Here is a 16,556-nt window from a genome sequence, read left to right on the forward strand (position 1 = left end):
ACAGCAAGATGCTGAATGTCCATAGTGACTGTTTAGTGCTCCTGTTCTGATTTCTGCAAGATTCACACTGACTGGCTGTCAAATTAAGGCATCGCTAAATAACATCACATGGGAATCAGTGAGAAATGTCAGAGGCACTTGTTTAATTGATAAACTTCTCTTAGAGACTAATCAGACCTCTTCCTGACGATGTACGTTTTGACAGGGCAAGTGTTTCCAGTACAGAAAAACCTGTAGGGTCAAAGACCATAACAACAGAACCAACAGAAACATCCTGCGATTAGTCCGGTGTCATCTTTAGTTCCTTCTCAAATAAATCTGGCAGCAAAAATCGAATTTTTTGGCCTATCTGTTGCACAAAACACACATAATCCTTTCCATGTTTACAACTGTATACATCATTTTCACTCACTCTTTCGGTATATGCACAAAATGCATCTGTTCACGCACCTAGTAGTTCAGCACCGCAGCGAGATGTCATGACAGACAGGAGAAGAGGCAGTTTTCCGTCCTCTCTTCCCACACTGACAGCTACTTTGAGTTGTTGTGTGAGAAAGTCTGGCATCATGCTGATGCTTGCATCATTACTACAGCAAGCCATGTTGATGCACCAGTTACTGACTACACCGTCTGAACAAATGGATCAGATTTCATCACTTGCTAAATGACAGTGCGGACAGTCACTCCTAAAGATCGGATTTGAAAACCAAATCGGATTTGTAAGCAGCGCCAGACAATTTAAGTTCTTGCTGTCTACTTATACCTTTCCATCTCTATTTACAGTCAGATTTAATATCAATCATCTCTGGGAACAAGCAATGGAGGAGGATGAATATATTTAAAAGAAACTGTCGTGTCATTCCAAACCTGTGCGACTTTCTTTCTTTTGTGGAACACAAAAGAATTTTTGAAAGTTGTTTTTCCCATCCATAAAAGAAAAGTGTTTTGAACCCCATTCACTTTCATTGCACAGACAAAAACAGTTAATTCTTAAAATGTATTATTTTGTTTTGAAGAAGAAATGCATGAAGGTGAGCAAATAATGAATTTAGATTTTTGGGTAAAACACGCACAGACCTGTGACTCCTCAGCTGGGACTCAAACTTGAAGCTGGCAGGGCACTCTGGGCAGATGTGTAGACGCCCATCACTTGATTGTCCCCTGCCTTTCCCTTTGCCTCTGACCCTGCGTTCCTGGGGTCCACCCTGATGAATCAGCATGTGGCGTTTGAGTGACGTCGGCTGGAAGAAGCGCTTCTCACAGAGGGGGCAGTTGAATATGCGGGATCCTCCGTGGGTCAGGTTGTGACGCAGTAGGTTGGCCGGAGATGGGAAGCTCTTTTTGCAAATTTTGCAGTTGAAGAGTTTCTCACCTGTGTGCTGGAACACGTGCTCACGCAGGCGGCTGCGGCGTGTAAAGCCCTGCCCACAGTGTGGGCACTCGTGGGGCAGGGCGGTGCGTGACCATTCGCGGCTCAGCTTGGCGGGAGCCTCAATGCCACCGTCTGCAGCTGCTGATGCTGTTGCTGTTGACAGAAACACTCTGTTAATGGGGAATCTAAACAGAAGAGACTATCCATGTAATTTCATATTAATTTGAAACATTTCAGGCTTAAACATTATGAACATTGTGAAATACTGATTAAGTAATGTACCATATCACAACCTACCACTATCAGATACCAGAAATTTGTAGTATTTAGCAGGCATCTGTTTCACAAACTAATAAAATGCGTCTCCCATTTTCATGTACACTACCACTCAAAAATTTGAGGTCAGTAATGTGTACATATACACTGCCCTCCAAAATTTTGGAAACACCCCTAGCAAAGTGTGGTTTTGGATGATATCTGCATAAATCATTATAATTTTTGGGTCCAAATACATGAAAGTAACTTGACATTATCATTGAAGACCAGCAATAATAATTTTCATTTTGATTACATAATAATGGCAATATATACATGTCAAAGTCAGACATGCCCCTTTGCCAGCTGTGATGCCTGGTTACTGGTTTAAACTTGGCCCAGGTTTGTAAAAGATTTTTGGGTCAGTACACCTTAATATCTTCAACAATTGATTGCCAGTTAAATTTAGAATACAATGAACCAGTTAGAACCCAGTTTAGGTCAGATAGCTGCTAATGGTGGATATTTTGATGAATCGAAAATTTAATTTTGTTTCTATGTATAACTGTTTATGTAATAAAATATGTTTTCATAGTTTGTGTTGTCCCTTATCAGTGCAAAATTATCACAAATTAAAAAGGATTCATGCCAATACTGCCCAAAACCCCACTTTTCTAGGGCGTTTCCAAACTTTTTGAGGGCAGTGTATATATTAAATATATATATTAAAGCAGTGGATCCCAAACTTTTTAGCTTGGAGTACCCCCTGAAGGGATTACCATCCTTCTGCGTACCCCTCTCTTCCACTTTGATTGCAGTCACACCATTAAGGGACAATATTTGCCCTCTAAATTGATTTTCCAGTGCATATTTTTACCTTTATGAATTGTGTTTTATGAATATGTTTTAAATAAAAATGTTCAATAGAGAAATATGCAATGTTGGTAAAATTACGTAAAACTTTGAAATATTAAACTAAAACCGCCAGTAGGTGGCACCAAGTCACTGTTTTTATGAGTGAGTCATTCATTCAGTAACAAAGCAAGTAGCTGTGAATGAATCATTGAATCGACTCTCACGATTCGTTCAAAGCCGCAGAATTGTTCGCGAAACACAGACGCGTGTTGTAGTTCTGCTGTGGTTTCGTTAGAACTATTATTTCATTGCAAAATAGAGTAAATATGACGTACTGTGTTTAAAATGTACGTTTTATTTTTGACCTGTTGTAAAATGTCACGTTTGCAGTCATGTGGATATTATGGAACAATTGCATTCTTGCTCGTTATCATCATTAAATACAAGAACTCACACAAGGTATGTTTTTGTATCGGAGAAAGTTTGAGTCGAAATTAATCCATTATCCGTGTCTGTATTTGTTCTTCATGCGAGTAAGTGCTAAATTCCCCGCTTTTACAAAGGTGCATTGTCGAGAACGACAGTAATTTAGCGCGATTTAAGGCAGCGTGCAGTCTATCATATGCATGCCATGCTGCTGGTGTGAATAGTCATTTTTGACTGCAAATGATGATGTAATCTGATTAAATGTACTAGATTTAAGACATTTTGGCAGTTAGAAATACATGCTCGATTTCAATATTATTTTAAGGTAGAATTAGATGAACTACTCATTTTGTTCGCGTACCCCCAGTTTGGGAACACTTTTATTCAGCAAGGAAGTGACAGTAGAGACATTTATAATATTACAGAAGATTTCTATTCCAAATAAATGCTCTTCTTTGGAACTTTCTATTCATCAAAGTATCCTGAATATGTTTCTTAAGCACCAAGATTATCAGAATGATTTCTGAAGGACACTAAAGACGTAATGATGCTGAAAATTCAGCTTTGCCATCACAGGAATAAATTACATTTTCAAATATATTAAAATAGAAAACAGTCAATTTAAATTATGATAATATTTCAGAACATTACTGTTTTTACTGCATTTTAATCAAATAAATGTAGCCTTTGTGAGCAGGAGACTTCTTTCAATAACATTAAAAAATTTAACAGACCCCAATCTTTTGAAAGATAGTGGAACATCATAAATTTAAAGGGGTCATTTAATGCCACTTTTACATGATGTAAAATAATCTCTGGTGTCCCCAGAGTGTGTATGTGAAGTTTTAGCTCAAAATACCCCACAGATCATTTTTTATAGCATGTTAAATTTGTCCCTTTTTGAAGGTAAGCAAAAACGCTCAATTTTTGGGCGTGTCCCTTTAAATGCAAATGAGCTGCTGCTCCTACGAAGAGGGCGGAGTTTCAGGAGCTTGTGTTAGCAGGGCGGATTACTTCACGCAGACTCACTTGATGAATTTATGTAGCTGATGTGGAGTTAACTATCTTAAAGTTATTGATTGCATATTCTGTCATGATAATCTATAAATTGCTTGTGTGGGAACTGTTGTAAGATGTTTACAGAGCCAGAGAATATATGCTGCATTAAGATTGAACAGGTATAGTTCAGTTTAATTACAGTTTTAATTTGTCATGTTGTCATCTTGCTTTTATGACATGCTATTGCATTTGTGTTACATACTGTATTGCAATAACATGACCTCACCCCTTTGTTGCATGCTCTCGGGGACAGGGTTTATGTAAATATTAGGGTTAGTGATGTCACCAAGCCAGGAAGAGGCTCGTTGTAGTCCCTACCAGCTGTTTGTTGTAGTCCTTAAACAGAGAATTCTTTAAAAGAAAATATTAGAGGTCGACCAATTGATTGGCCGGCCGATATATTGGCTGATTTTTGGTATTTTATAATTAAATGGCATCGGCCGATTGTGCTGCAAATTCGGTCGATTAATAGGCAGGCGCGATTGCCATTCCTCCAGCATAAAGGCCCGGTGCTTTCGCTGCATCTCATGCAGAGTTGAGTGCGCAAGCCTTTCAAAGTATTTTGCCGTGAGCATGGAAAAACATGTTTGGCTCGTGCGCACTATCTAGTGGACTGCTGTTTTCAAGTGCTCAAGTCACTCACACAGAGTATGAGGTCTCTGCAGAACAAAAGTGGGCGTTTCTGTATTTGTGGGTGTTTTTGGGTGTTTATTTATCATGCAGTGAAAATGATCCCCTTCACCCAACCCCACCCCTAAACCCTACCCTCACTCTGAAGTGAGCAAATCAGGTAACGCTCTCAAAAAAGCCCCTCTGTTTATGACCTCGCCCATCAATCATTAATGTCCTGCAGAGACCTGTACTTGCTCACACACGCACCGTTGTACACGCAGACAGGGTGTGCGAGCCTTCAACCAGCTGTAGTTTAGGCTACAGGTAGGCACGGGTACCAAAACCTGGTAACGAGCCCATCGGCTAAATTATTATACTAGCCTGCATTGTATAGATAAGCTCTGACGTTATCAATTCTGTTTCTGTACGTTACTGGAGAATTTCTCTCCCTCTGAGGCTGCGTGTGAGATGAAGCAACTCACACACTGCAGCCGCGCTGCGTTCACACAGCTTCAAGTAACGATGGCAGGGGGAACAGATCGTTTTGAAAGCATAATTGTAGCCTACTAGAATTGATGCCGGCCATGCTTATTAAAAGAGAAACAAGTCATTTGCATGTGAAATTAGAAACACGTGCAATTCAGACGAAACTTTTGGCTAAAACGTGGATCGTTAACTTTCCTAATTAAATGTCTGTGGGTCCGACATAGCCTTATTGGGCAAGTCCAGTTATAAGCAGCAGACTTAGTAATATGGGTGAACTCTTTTCTTTTTGTTATCACTAAGATTATGGCCATTTTACTTACAGTATAGAAATGTCTGTCAAACATAAACCAAAATGCTTCAGAATAGTTTTGAGAAGGTGCTTAAAAAGTTGATCCATATATTATTACTATGAATTAGGCTACTACTAAGTTTATTTTACAGTCTAGATTTTTGATGACCTGTTTTGTGTATATAATATTTAATGTATACATTATTTTTAGTGCACTGATTAGGGAGGCTTGTGTTGTTCAATAAATGTTTAATTTCAGCAATTTTCTGTATCACTTCTTATTACTTAACTAATAGATTTTATGAGATGAAGGGGATGGAAAGAAAGTTGGCCAAAAAAAAAATCGGCATAATATATTGGCCATCAGCTGCCCTGATTTCTAAATATCGGCCAGAGAAAAACCCATATCGGTTGACCTCTAGAAAATATCTCCCTTTGCTTTGAACTTTGAGCATCCTAACTTTGCAGATTTTGTGTGCTCTAACAGCAATATTACAAACTAACTAAAGTTTAAAAAAGTGAAATCGCAATGAACCACCCCTTTAACGTTCTTGCAAGCTGTGAATCAAAAATGTCCAGATGCATAAAGTTGGCTACACTGCAAAAAATCAGACTACATTCTTTTTCTCAGGGATGTAAACAGGTAAGGGGGAAAAGGATAATAACATTGGGTGGGGCAGAGGCATGCTCCACACTGAATTTTTTTTTTTAAGATATTTGCTTTACATGCTCATTTGTAGTTACTGTAAGGGTTTTTTTTTTAATCTATTTTTTATTACCTTATATGTCCTAAACTGTAATTTAAGTTTTTTTTTTAAATTTAATAAGTGTTATGAACGCTATTTAAGACAGTATTGGCTGATTAGACGGCAATACTGTGCTAAACTGCAAACTGTTTGCCCTCTCTCTCTTCACCGTTCCCACATAAATACATAAAATATTACCCTTTATAGACATCGTTTTTAAAGTAAAGAGTAAAGGAAACACTGTACAGTACTTATTGAAACAACCAGTTCTTTATTTACCCTTGCATATATGATTTCTGTTAGTCTATTATTTCCTTTTCTGTTTCAAGCAACTATTTTATTTCTTATTTTCTACTATTAAAATGGAGTCTGTACAATAGAATACAATAGTTATAATTATTATCATGGTTTCTGATCAGTCACTATAAAGCAGAATACGAATTTTAATTCTGTAAGACTTACGAAGAAAAAAATATATATATACACTACACAGCTTCCAGATCCCAAACTGAAAACCTCTGATTTAAGTAATTAATTTGGTACTTTCAAAATATAATGATTAGTAACTTCAAAACTTTTACTTAAAGGGATAGTTGTTCTAAACCTGCATAACTTTTATTCTTCAGTGGAACACAAAATAATACATACAATAAATTATGAAATTGAGAAATGTCTCAGTGTTTTTGTAGTAACTAAAATGAATTGGTTATCAAAGTTTTTCAAAATATCTTTTTTTATGTTCCACAGAAGATACATATCCAGGTTTGGAACAACATGAGGGATAGAATTTTTATTTTTGGGTAACTAGCCCTTTAAGTATTGTTCACTACAATTTCTCAATTGTACTAGGGCTGTCAAACGATTAATCGTGATTAATCGTATACAAAATAAAAGTTTGAGTTTGCATAATTTATGTGGGTGTAATGTGTGTAATTATTATGTATATATATACATACACACAAATTAATGTTTATATTTGAGAGAAATATGTTATGTACTAAATATTTTTATTTATATATAATATAAATTATATAAAAATATAAATAAATGCATATACTTGTAAATATTTCTCAAATATATACATGAATGTGTTTGTATTTATATATACATAATAATTACACACAGTACACTCACGTATATTAAGCAAACTCAGACTTTAATTTTGTATGCGATTAATCGTTTGACAGCCCTAAATTGTACAAAAGTTATCTTCTGAGAACTTTTGTCAGACTCAGGTCTGACTATTTTCAGACATAAACATGGAGTTACATTATCAGTTAGTAAAACACCCAAACAACAGAGCACGTAAGGAGATCCTACTTAGTTAGGTCTCTTTGGAATTGTGTTGTGTGCACTCAGTCTGACCTGGTTGTCTGAGGTTCACGTTGTCTCTAGGTTTCACAACAATAGCTGGAGCTGCAGTAGGGTAGAGTCTGCTTTTCACTTCAGCAACGGGTGGATGTCCCGCAGCTGTGTTTTTATGCTCCCGGCGATGGTACAGGAACTGCGTGGTGCTCATGAACTCAGCCCCACACTCCGTGCAAGTGTGCAACGCCGCCTCCAGGCCGTGCTTGGTTCTGCGGTGTGTGGCCAACTCTTTATCATTAGTAAAAACATATCCGCACTGATGGCAGAGGAAAGCAGAGGGGGGTGCGGTCACCGATCCTTCTGCAGAGTTACTTTCCACCTCTCCTTGGGTCTCCTCAACCACAGCGCTCATTTCCATCTCCATGTCTCCTTGTATCTTATCAATGACCACCTCCATTCCTTCGTCTTGCTTTGCTCCATCCCTCTCCTCCTCCATCTTCTCCACCACAATCTCTGTGCCTTCCACTGAAGGTTCCTGCTCAGTCTGGAGAGTCTCAGTTCCTCTTGTCCCATCATTGTTCAGCTCAACCTCCACATGTGCTACAGGGGTCTCGGTTATGGTCTGTTCCAGAGTGGTCACCTCCATTAGGCTCTGGCCTTCTCCCGCTGTGGCTAAAAGCAAGAGTCCTTCTCCTGAGGCTTCCAGCATAGCTGTGGAAAGCTGTGGAACGGTAGGTGGTGTCTGCTTGGGTTCTTCCTGCACCTCTGAGCGGTGCTGCTTGCGGTGATAGAGGAAAAGAGTGGTGTTGAGGAAGCCCTCTCCGCACACCGTGCAGCGGTGTATGGCGTCTTTTAAGCCATGCTGAGTCTTGCGGTGAGTCACAAGCTCAGGAACCAGGCTGAAGCTTTGTCCACACTCCACGCAGAGCAGGCTGGAGGGGGGTTTAGCCTTCTTCTGTCCCCTGCGCCTTGTGGCAGGGCTGTTCTCTTCAGCCGAGGTCTCCACGGGCACAGCTTTTTTGGTGACCGAGACCTCTGGTGGTTCCTTGGGGACACTTTTTCTCAGTACGTCCTGCTGAGAGGTCCCAGGTGCCGCAACTCTTCCAGAAACCTCCACAAATTCTTGACAAGTGCTGTCCATCTTCATTTCAGCCTGTCCTCCCTCTTCCATCACCTCCGTCTGTTCTTGTACCTGCTCAACATCCTGATATTCTGGCTGGCTAGGCAGCGGTTGGGCTTCTGTTTCAAAACTTTCTCCACTCTGTTCTTCTCCAGGCCCAGGTCCCGTCTCAAGGCAACAGCCCATCTTGCGGTGCTGTTGCCACAGTGACAGAGCATCAAAGAGAACCTCACAGTCAGCGCACTGATACAGAACACGCGGAGCATCCGACTGGAAAGTTTTCTTCTGTTCTAGCAGAGAAGACAAGTCAACAGCTGTCTGAGTCTGGATTTGGGGAACCGACATAGCCTGCATCGCCACCTAGTGAGAAGACAGAAAACATACACATCAAGTTTGTAAATACACATCTAAGTTTGTAAATGCAATTTGGGTTAAAGATCTAATGCTTTTTTTGTTGTTGTTTGAATCTATTTGTTGTTGTTTTTCTTTTTCTTTTTTCAAAATACATTAAAATGCTACTCATGCATTTAATTGAATAAACCCTTTCTAGGTTTTGATTTCTGAATTATAATTTATTTTGACATATTTGGAGAGCATTAAGTAAAAAATGTCAGGGTTATACAACTGTCTTGATATCCTAAATTAGAAAAAAAAAAAAAAAGGCTCATTAAAAGAATAAAGTAAACATTTTTTGAAAACCTTGTGAAGCAGTCTTACATAACTGCAAGGTCAATACATATCTTAAAATATCAGATAATTTGACTTTTTTTTGCAACAAGGCACATTTAGTTCAGATTGTAATGTCATGTGGTGCAACTCCCCCAAACTTCATGATATCGATGAATTAAAATTAAGGATATTTGATGATTAAAAAAAGAAGAAGTAATGATTAAGATGTACACGCTGACATGCATTCAATGTGTAAAGAATATATATATATATCAATGTATATATATATATAGTAGTCAACATTAGAAGTGGATGAAAAAAGGAAGGTTTTAGGACAACTTTGATGAAAGGTTTTGATCCACTTAAAATGTTGACTACTATAGATAGATAGATAGTAATTACATTTTAAATTTTCTTTCTCTTTATCATTGATATTAGACAATTTGTCATTGACTTATTGTACATTCTTCTCCAGAGAGTCTTTTTTTTTTAATTCTCAGCTTTTCAGTGTGGACATTATTTGTTCTTGTACCAGCACATTGTACAACTCCTTTAATATTTTATATACACTAAAAAGAACAAACAGGTTTCAACTTCTCCCTAAACACAGTCACCAAAAGGAAACACCCAGATGCCGAGTGTAAAAACCCACTCAAGGAGTTAGCTCATGTCACACTTAATTCAAGCAAACATTCACTGTTACCAAGGGCACGGCGTGGGGGTCCGTGCTACCATCATCTGATGCAACCGGCTGCGACATCCTATTGAACTGACATGACACAAAACTGTTTGTGTTTGCCATGCAATCTTTTTTTTAAATAGTTTAAGCACCCATTTAAGCCATCTTGATGAGAGGGTATTAAGAGTAGAGAGGATGACTCAGAGAGACAGGGAGGTTTGGCTGAGGACATCCATAAACCGGATGGACAGATGCACTTATGTTGTATCTATTTTCAGCGTGGATGTTTCAAATGAGATAAGAGCAGATGGAGATCTAAAAACAAAGTCAAAGAGACGATGACACTGCGAACGGACAGAACAGTCTGCAGCCTCATCTCATCCACCAGCTGATATTGAGCAGCATTATAATCTAATACTAAAAGTAAGGTGAAAATCGTGTATTAAAATTACTAATGCTAAATAAACAAAAACAAAACATTTTTAAAAAGTAAAAAAAAATTATGTCAACTTATGCCCTTTTTTGGGTTATTAATGTGCGTCTTGTTTTTGGATATACAATTTTTTTTGGGTTATAAATCAAAAGTACATATATTTTAATACTTGGGTTGTCAGTTGATTAAAAAATAATAATTGCACAGGTTTCTTTATTTAAAAAATTAATTGCAATGTTAAGATTTGTTATCAAAAATATATTTTCACATTGAATCTTAAAACTGATGTATAAACAACACAAAGACTGTATTTTAAATATTTGATATTTTAATTATTTGTTAAATGGCATCTTTTTACTTCTATTTGCATCTATAAAACAGACTTTTTTTTATCGATTTCTGGGGATAAAATGAATAATTATAGCCTTCAGGATTAGGGTATAATTTAAAAAAAAATAGCAGGCCTAAACAGCAAATTATATTTAACATTTTGCACACCTACGCGTTGCTGCTGTTGCCTTTGTCAGGGTGCAAGACCAGGTCTCACACCCTGACGAAGGCAACAGCCACAACGCGTAGGTGTGCAGCTTGTGTGTGTGTATCACCTGTTTTTAAGTAACAGCCAAGATGAAATAAAGGCTTTTTAACATTACTTTTCGCTTGATTCTAGTGACTTGGATTTCCTATGACTACAAGTAAAAAATGTTTTCCCTCATATCCAAAGAGCACCAAGACTAAATTTGCACCCCGTGCAGCACATCTCTTGCATTGTTTTTTTTTTTTTTTTTTTGTGGTATATTTAACATTTATTAACAATTAGAAAACATTAAAAATATAACTACAACTTTAACTTAAGCTAACTTAAAACAATATTTAAACCAATTATAATAAATGTCACTTTTATAATGTGTTTGGTAATGTGTCTCTATCAATAATCTATCAGCTCTCTCTGTTTGAATTAAAGTATTTATAGTATTCCACACTTACACTTAATACAATTACACGTCTGTGTAAAAACTTTTAATAAAAAAATGGAATAAATGTAATTTATTTTTTATATGTGGTTGTGTGTGTGTGTGTGTGTGTGTGTGTGTGTATGTGTATGTGTATGTGTATATATATATATATATATATATATATATATATATATATATATATATATACAGAAACACACACACAAAAAAAGTAAATTTCAAATATGTATTAAAAATAAAATCTAAAAAAACCTTGATATAGAGAAATAGTTATAGTTATGTGGGAGGCCTCATCTATAACAATGCAAAAATGAAAAGGCACATTTTCTCATTTTATTCACCTTTTTCTGAGTGGGGATTTGCTACTTGTTTAAAAAGCAAGAAAATTTATTTTTCAACTGTGACTAATAGCTAGCTTGAGGAGAGCTACTCCAATCATTATAAAAACCGTCAAGCATTAACTCAAACTCGACTGTTTTTATAACAACTAGAGTAAAAGTGCATCCACATCAGAGCGTAAAAGACCGAATCTCAAGTGCCTAATTTCCCCCCTGTAGTGAAGAGGCAAATTAGGAGCTGCGCAAAAAAACCCATCCGCTTACAAAATTATCCTTTTACATTTCAGTTCACCATTCAGGATTATGGGAAGCTGCTCTTCACATTCTCTAGTCTATTTTGGATAATTATAGTTACGAGTTCAAGGGGTTTTAAGGGAATAAAATAGATTACATTTTTCACAGGCTTTCAGGAACTGCATGTTAATGCACCCCATTTAGAGATAACGCTGAGTAACACCACAAAGAAAAATTATTTTTTAATGAAAAGGAATTTGACAAATACATCTCATGTGACTCTTAGGAAAGAGATAACTTCCTGTGTGAGTCAACAAGTTTTATCATAAGATGAAGTTTTGAATTAGTTTAGGGGTGAAGTGTCTGTGATGGTGGATGTGTGTCTATACCTGTGGCAGACCAGCAGCGGCGGCTGCAGCCTCGATTGGCGTCTCATTGGGCAGGAGTTGCGGATTCTCCGCAGTGCAGGTCATCTGATGTGCAAGCACTTCCTCTAGTGTGGGAAACTCCCGATAACAGGGAAAGCACATGTACACTGAAGATGACTCCATGGCTGCTCAAAAGAAACAAGAATATCTTTAGATAAAACAATAATACATGTTTATATAAAGCCAGCCAAGAAATGAAACCATTTGATGAAAGGATAAATGTTAAAGGTCTGTTTCCGATACAAGCGCCCTCTTTTGATGCAACAGAAAACATACAATTAAAAATAAACTGCTGTAGTCCTACTAAATCTTTCAAATAAAGATTTAGGACTTAAAGGGTTAGTTCAGCCAAAAATGAAAATTCTGTCATTATTTACTCACCCTTAAGTTGTTCCAAACCTGTATGAATTACTGTCTTCTGCTGAACACAAAATAAGATAGTTTTAAGAATGTCTGTAACCAAACAGTTTCTTGTGTCCATTGACTTCCACAGCATTTTTCCCCCATACTGTGGAAGTCAATGGACACAAGAAATGGTTTGGTTACGGACATTCTATCTTATTTTGTGTTCAGAAGAAAGACATTGAATTTTCATTTTGTGGTGAAATATCCCTTTAAATTCAATTTAACAATAAAAGAGAAAGGTGACTGTTTGATGCATACTTTTTAAACACCAGTATTGTATTCAACATTATTATATTAATTAATTGTGATTATTTAAAGACTGATTTTGCTGATTTTGACAATCTTCATTCATTTACTTATAAGGATTAAAGTTTTTTTTTTTTTTTTTTTTACCAACAATAGTAATGTTCAAAAGGTTGTTGTCGGTAAGGTAGGGGTTTTTTTTAGTAATTAATTATTTAATTCAGCACTGCACTACATTGATCAAAGAAATTTACAAGGTTACTATTTTAAATAAATGCTGTTCTTTTGGACTTTCTATTCAGCAAAGAATCTTCAAAAGTTTCAGTTTCCACAAAAATTTTAAGCAGCACAAGAGTTTCAACATTATTAAAAATAATAATAATAAATGTTTCTTGAGTACCAAATCAGCATATTAGAATGATTTCTGAAGGATCATGTGATACTGAACAGAAGACAGACATAATGATGCTGAAAATTCTACGGAATAGGATTAGGGCCAAGCAATAATAAAAAAATAAAACCATCTCAAGATTAAAGTTGTTAAAATTTTGAGAAAAAAGTCGAAATAAAATGTGGAGAATAAAGTCATTAAATTACGAGAAAAAACCTGTTAAATTTCAAGAAAAAAGTCGAGATAAAATGTTGAGAATAAAGTCATTAAATTACGAGAAAAAACCTGTTAAATTTCAAGAAAAAAGTCGAGATAAAATGTTGAGAATAAACTGGTTAAATTACGAGAAAAAAGTAATTAAATTACGAGAACAAATTTGTTAAATTATGAGAAAAATGTTGTTACATTTCGAGAAAAAAGTCGAGATAAAATGTTGAGAATAAAGTCATTAAATTAACTAATTTATTCTCGGAATTTTACGAAGTTTTTCTCATAATTTAATGACTTTTTTCTCGTAAATTAATGAGTTTATTCTTGTAATTTAATTACTTTATTCTCAACATTTTATCTCGAATTTTTTCTCGAAATTTAATGACGTTTTTCTCTTAATTTAACAAATTTGGTCTTGTAATTTAATTACTTTATTCTCAACATTTTATCTTGATTTTTTTCTCGAAATGTAACTAGTTTTTCCTCATAATTTAATGACTTTATTCTCAACATTTTATCTCGACCTTTTTCTCGTAATTTAACGAGTTTAATCTCGAGATGGTTTAATTTTTTTATTATTGCTTGGCCCTAATCCTCTTCCGTAAAATTCAGCTTTGCCATCACAGGAATAAATTACACTTTAAAATATATTAAAATAGAAAACCTTTATTTTAAACTGTAATAATATTTCACGACATTACTTTTTGCTGTATTTGTGATCAAATAATTGCAGTATTGGTGAGTGTAAGAGACGTCTTTTAAAAAAAACATTTAAAAAAATGTACTGACTCCAAACCTTCAGTAGTGTAGGTAAAAAAAACAACAACAAAAAAACAGCAATGCTGTGTAAAAAAAAAAAATGAAACTGACACTTTGATGAGAGGAGGTTTTGGCTTGAGAGGAGATTCAGGCTGCATGAGGTGACAGGAAGAGAATGGACTGGGATGTTTTAAGGAAGAGAGGAGGATGAGTGTGAAATAACAGACATTCCATGGCAGATGGCAAGTGAAATGTCCTTACAACAAGTTATCAGTGTTAACATGAGGGGGCTGAGCGCTACATGACGTGCAAACTGTGGTAAAAACAAAGCCACACTCATTAGTTTCACTAAGCATAATTTATCAAGACAGCACAAAAGACTAAATAATTACAGCGGAAATGTCACAGAGCAAGCTTAAATGAGCCTGTCAAGTTCATCCTGACAATCATAAACATACCATTTGAATATTAAACGGAAACAAAGCTGCATGTAAATGCATGCAAACACAACAAAATCTGAATATGAAATTATCCATCCTTCCTTTTACTATAAGGCAATAGCCTGTATAGTTTATGTCAGTAAGATTCACCTGGCAACTTTATTCAGTAATAATGATTTTCAGTTTGACCAATATTTGTCAAAATATTCACACTTTTCTACATAAGTAGCTATTGGTTCTTCAATATGGGGTCAACAATATTAAAAATACCATCAGGTAGGTCTCTTAACAGATTATCACCCAACAATAGCAAAACATTATTATGTGTTCAACAGGAAACAATAGTATTCATTAAGTTAATTTTAAACAAAATAAAAGATTAATTTTATAATATTTAAATTATTTAATATTGTGCTGTAATTATTATTATTTATATACATTTTACATTACTAAAACTATTAGTTATTTTTTATAATACACATTATGATTTTACTTGAATTTTAGACAAAACTATAAACAAGTCATTATTGCCTTCTAGACCGTGCTGTCAAAAAGCAGATATTAAATTATAAAGGATTCACATATCAGTCATTGGACACTATATAAATGATCGTTATTGTCGTAAAACAACCGATATTAATAAATCACTTGAACTTAAGTAATAATGATCATACACTATTAACCATGTCTATAGCAAACACCTAAATCGGTTAATTGACTACATGGCTTCTCTCTTCCACCAAACTTGTGTTACGCTTGGAGGATATGGATGTGCAGCACAGCAGCTCGAACACAGCAACCAAGAAGCTAACAAGCTAACACCGGTTAGCCAACAGCCTCAACCAGCGGGCTCTGCTGGCCTGCTAGCTTTTAGCCTACTAGCTTTCACTGAACAACAGCTAATATGTTTAATATATGTATAAATGTATACATATATTTACAGAACTACAGTCATTGGTTTATTGACCGTTATGTGTTCAAAGTGCAGCCACTGTGGGTGCTCGGTCGCGCTCAAACATTGAACACATAGCGCGAGCGAGCGAGAAGCGCCGAAGAAGGGCACGCGCTTCTTCGGTGGTAGTTTGGCGGAATCCGTCCGTTAGCAAAGGGCGAATGTCTCCCCCAGTCGAGTCTCCGAGACGTCAGGTACTATTAGTTTACAAAAACTGTAGGTAATCTTGGATTAGTCGCTAAAAAAAACATTGCTCCCGTGTGATAAAATAAACAACTCACCGATTATGGCCCACTCCTTTCGTATCTGTCAGAAATGTTATTTTGAACGTCTCAACAAAACGCGACGTCATTGGTCCACAGTATTTTTCAACTCCACCAATAGAATTCTTCTAAAGTACAGCGTACTTGCAAAAATGCGTCATCTTGGGCCCTGCGGGTTCAACACTCAACATCAGTAATAATTTTTTCTTTCTCAGAACGAGTAATTTTGAGATTTTGACAATTCATTATTCTGACATTTCAGATACATGTGGTATTAAGATGAAACACTGTATTGTATTTAGCAAATGTCCATCTGAAAGTGTTGAAACTAGTGTTTACACAAACCAAAAAAACTGTTTTTAATGGCTGGTCTCAGAGGAACATGACTATCTATAGATGTGGTTTACTTTCCCAGGCCGAAGGAATTTCGAGGCTTTTTTTGTATGTTAATCCCAAAAATGTGCTTAGTTATTGAGAGAGCCTTATTTAAGTTGGAAAAACAGGACTGAGAATGTAAAAAGAAAAATGAGTGGATGTAATGCTCTTGATTTCAGTACCCTTAATAAATATATATATATATATACCCTATTCATATACATATTCATATACC

At 36.0% G+C, this 16,556-nt stretch overlaps 1 protein-coding gene across 1 annotated transcript in view; it reads right to left on the reverse strand.

The window, feature by feature from the left end:
• The window catches only part of znf574 (zinc finger protein 574), a 28,497-nt gene extending 12,461 nt beyond the window's left edge, over positions 1 to 16,036 (reverse strand). The window contains exons 1-4 of the mRNA XM_067393393.1: positions 15,965 to 16,036; positions 12,245 to 12,408; positions 7,466 to 8,888; positions 1,078 to 1,525 (exon numbers count right to left, since the gene is read on the reverse strand). Coding sequence (XP_067249494.1) covers positions 1,078 to 1,525; positions 7,466 to 8,888; positions 12,245 to 12,406 — 2,033 coding nt within the window. The 5' untranslated portion in view covers positions 12,407 to 12,408; positions 15,965 to 16,036. The remainder of the gene's footprint in view (positions 1 to 1,077; positions 1,526 to 7,465; positions 8,889 to 12,244; positions 12,409 to 15,964) is intronic.
• Between the last annotated feature and the right edge of the window lie 520 nt (positions 16,037 to 16,556).

The sequence above is a fragment of the Chanodichthys erythropterus genome, chromosome 2 (assembly GCF_024489055.1).
Source record: "Chanodichthys erythropterus isolate Z2021 chromosome 2, ASM2448905v1, whole genome shotgun sequence".
Classification (NCBI taxonomy): domain Eukaryota; kingdom Metazoa; phylum Chordata; class Actinopteri; order Cypriniformes; family Xenocyprididae; genus Chanodichthys; species Chanodichthys erythropterus.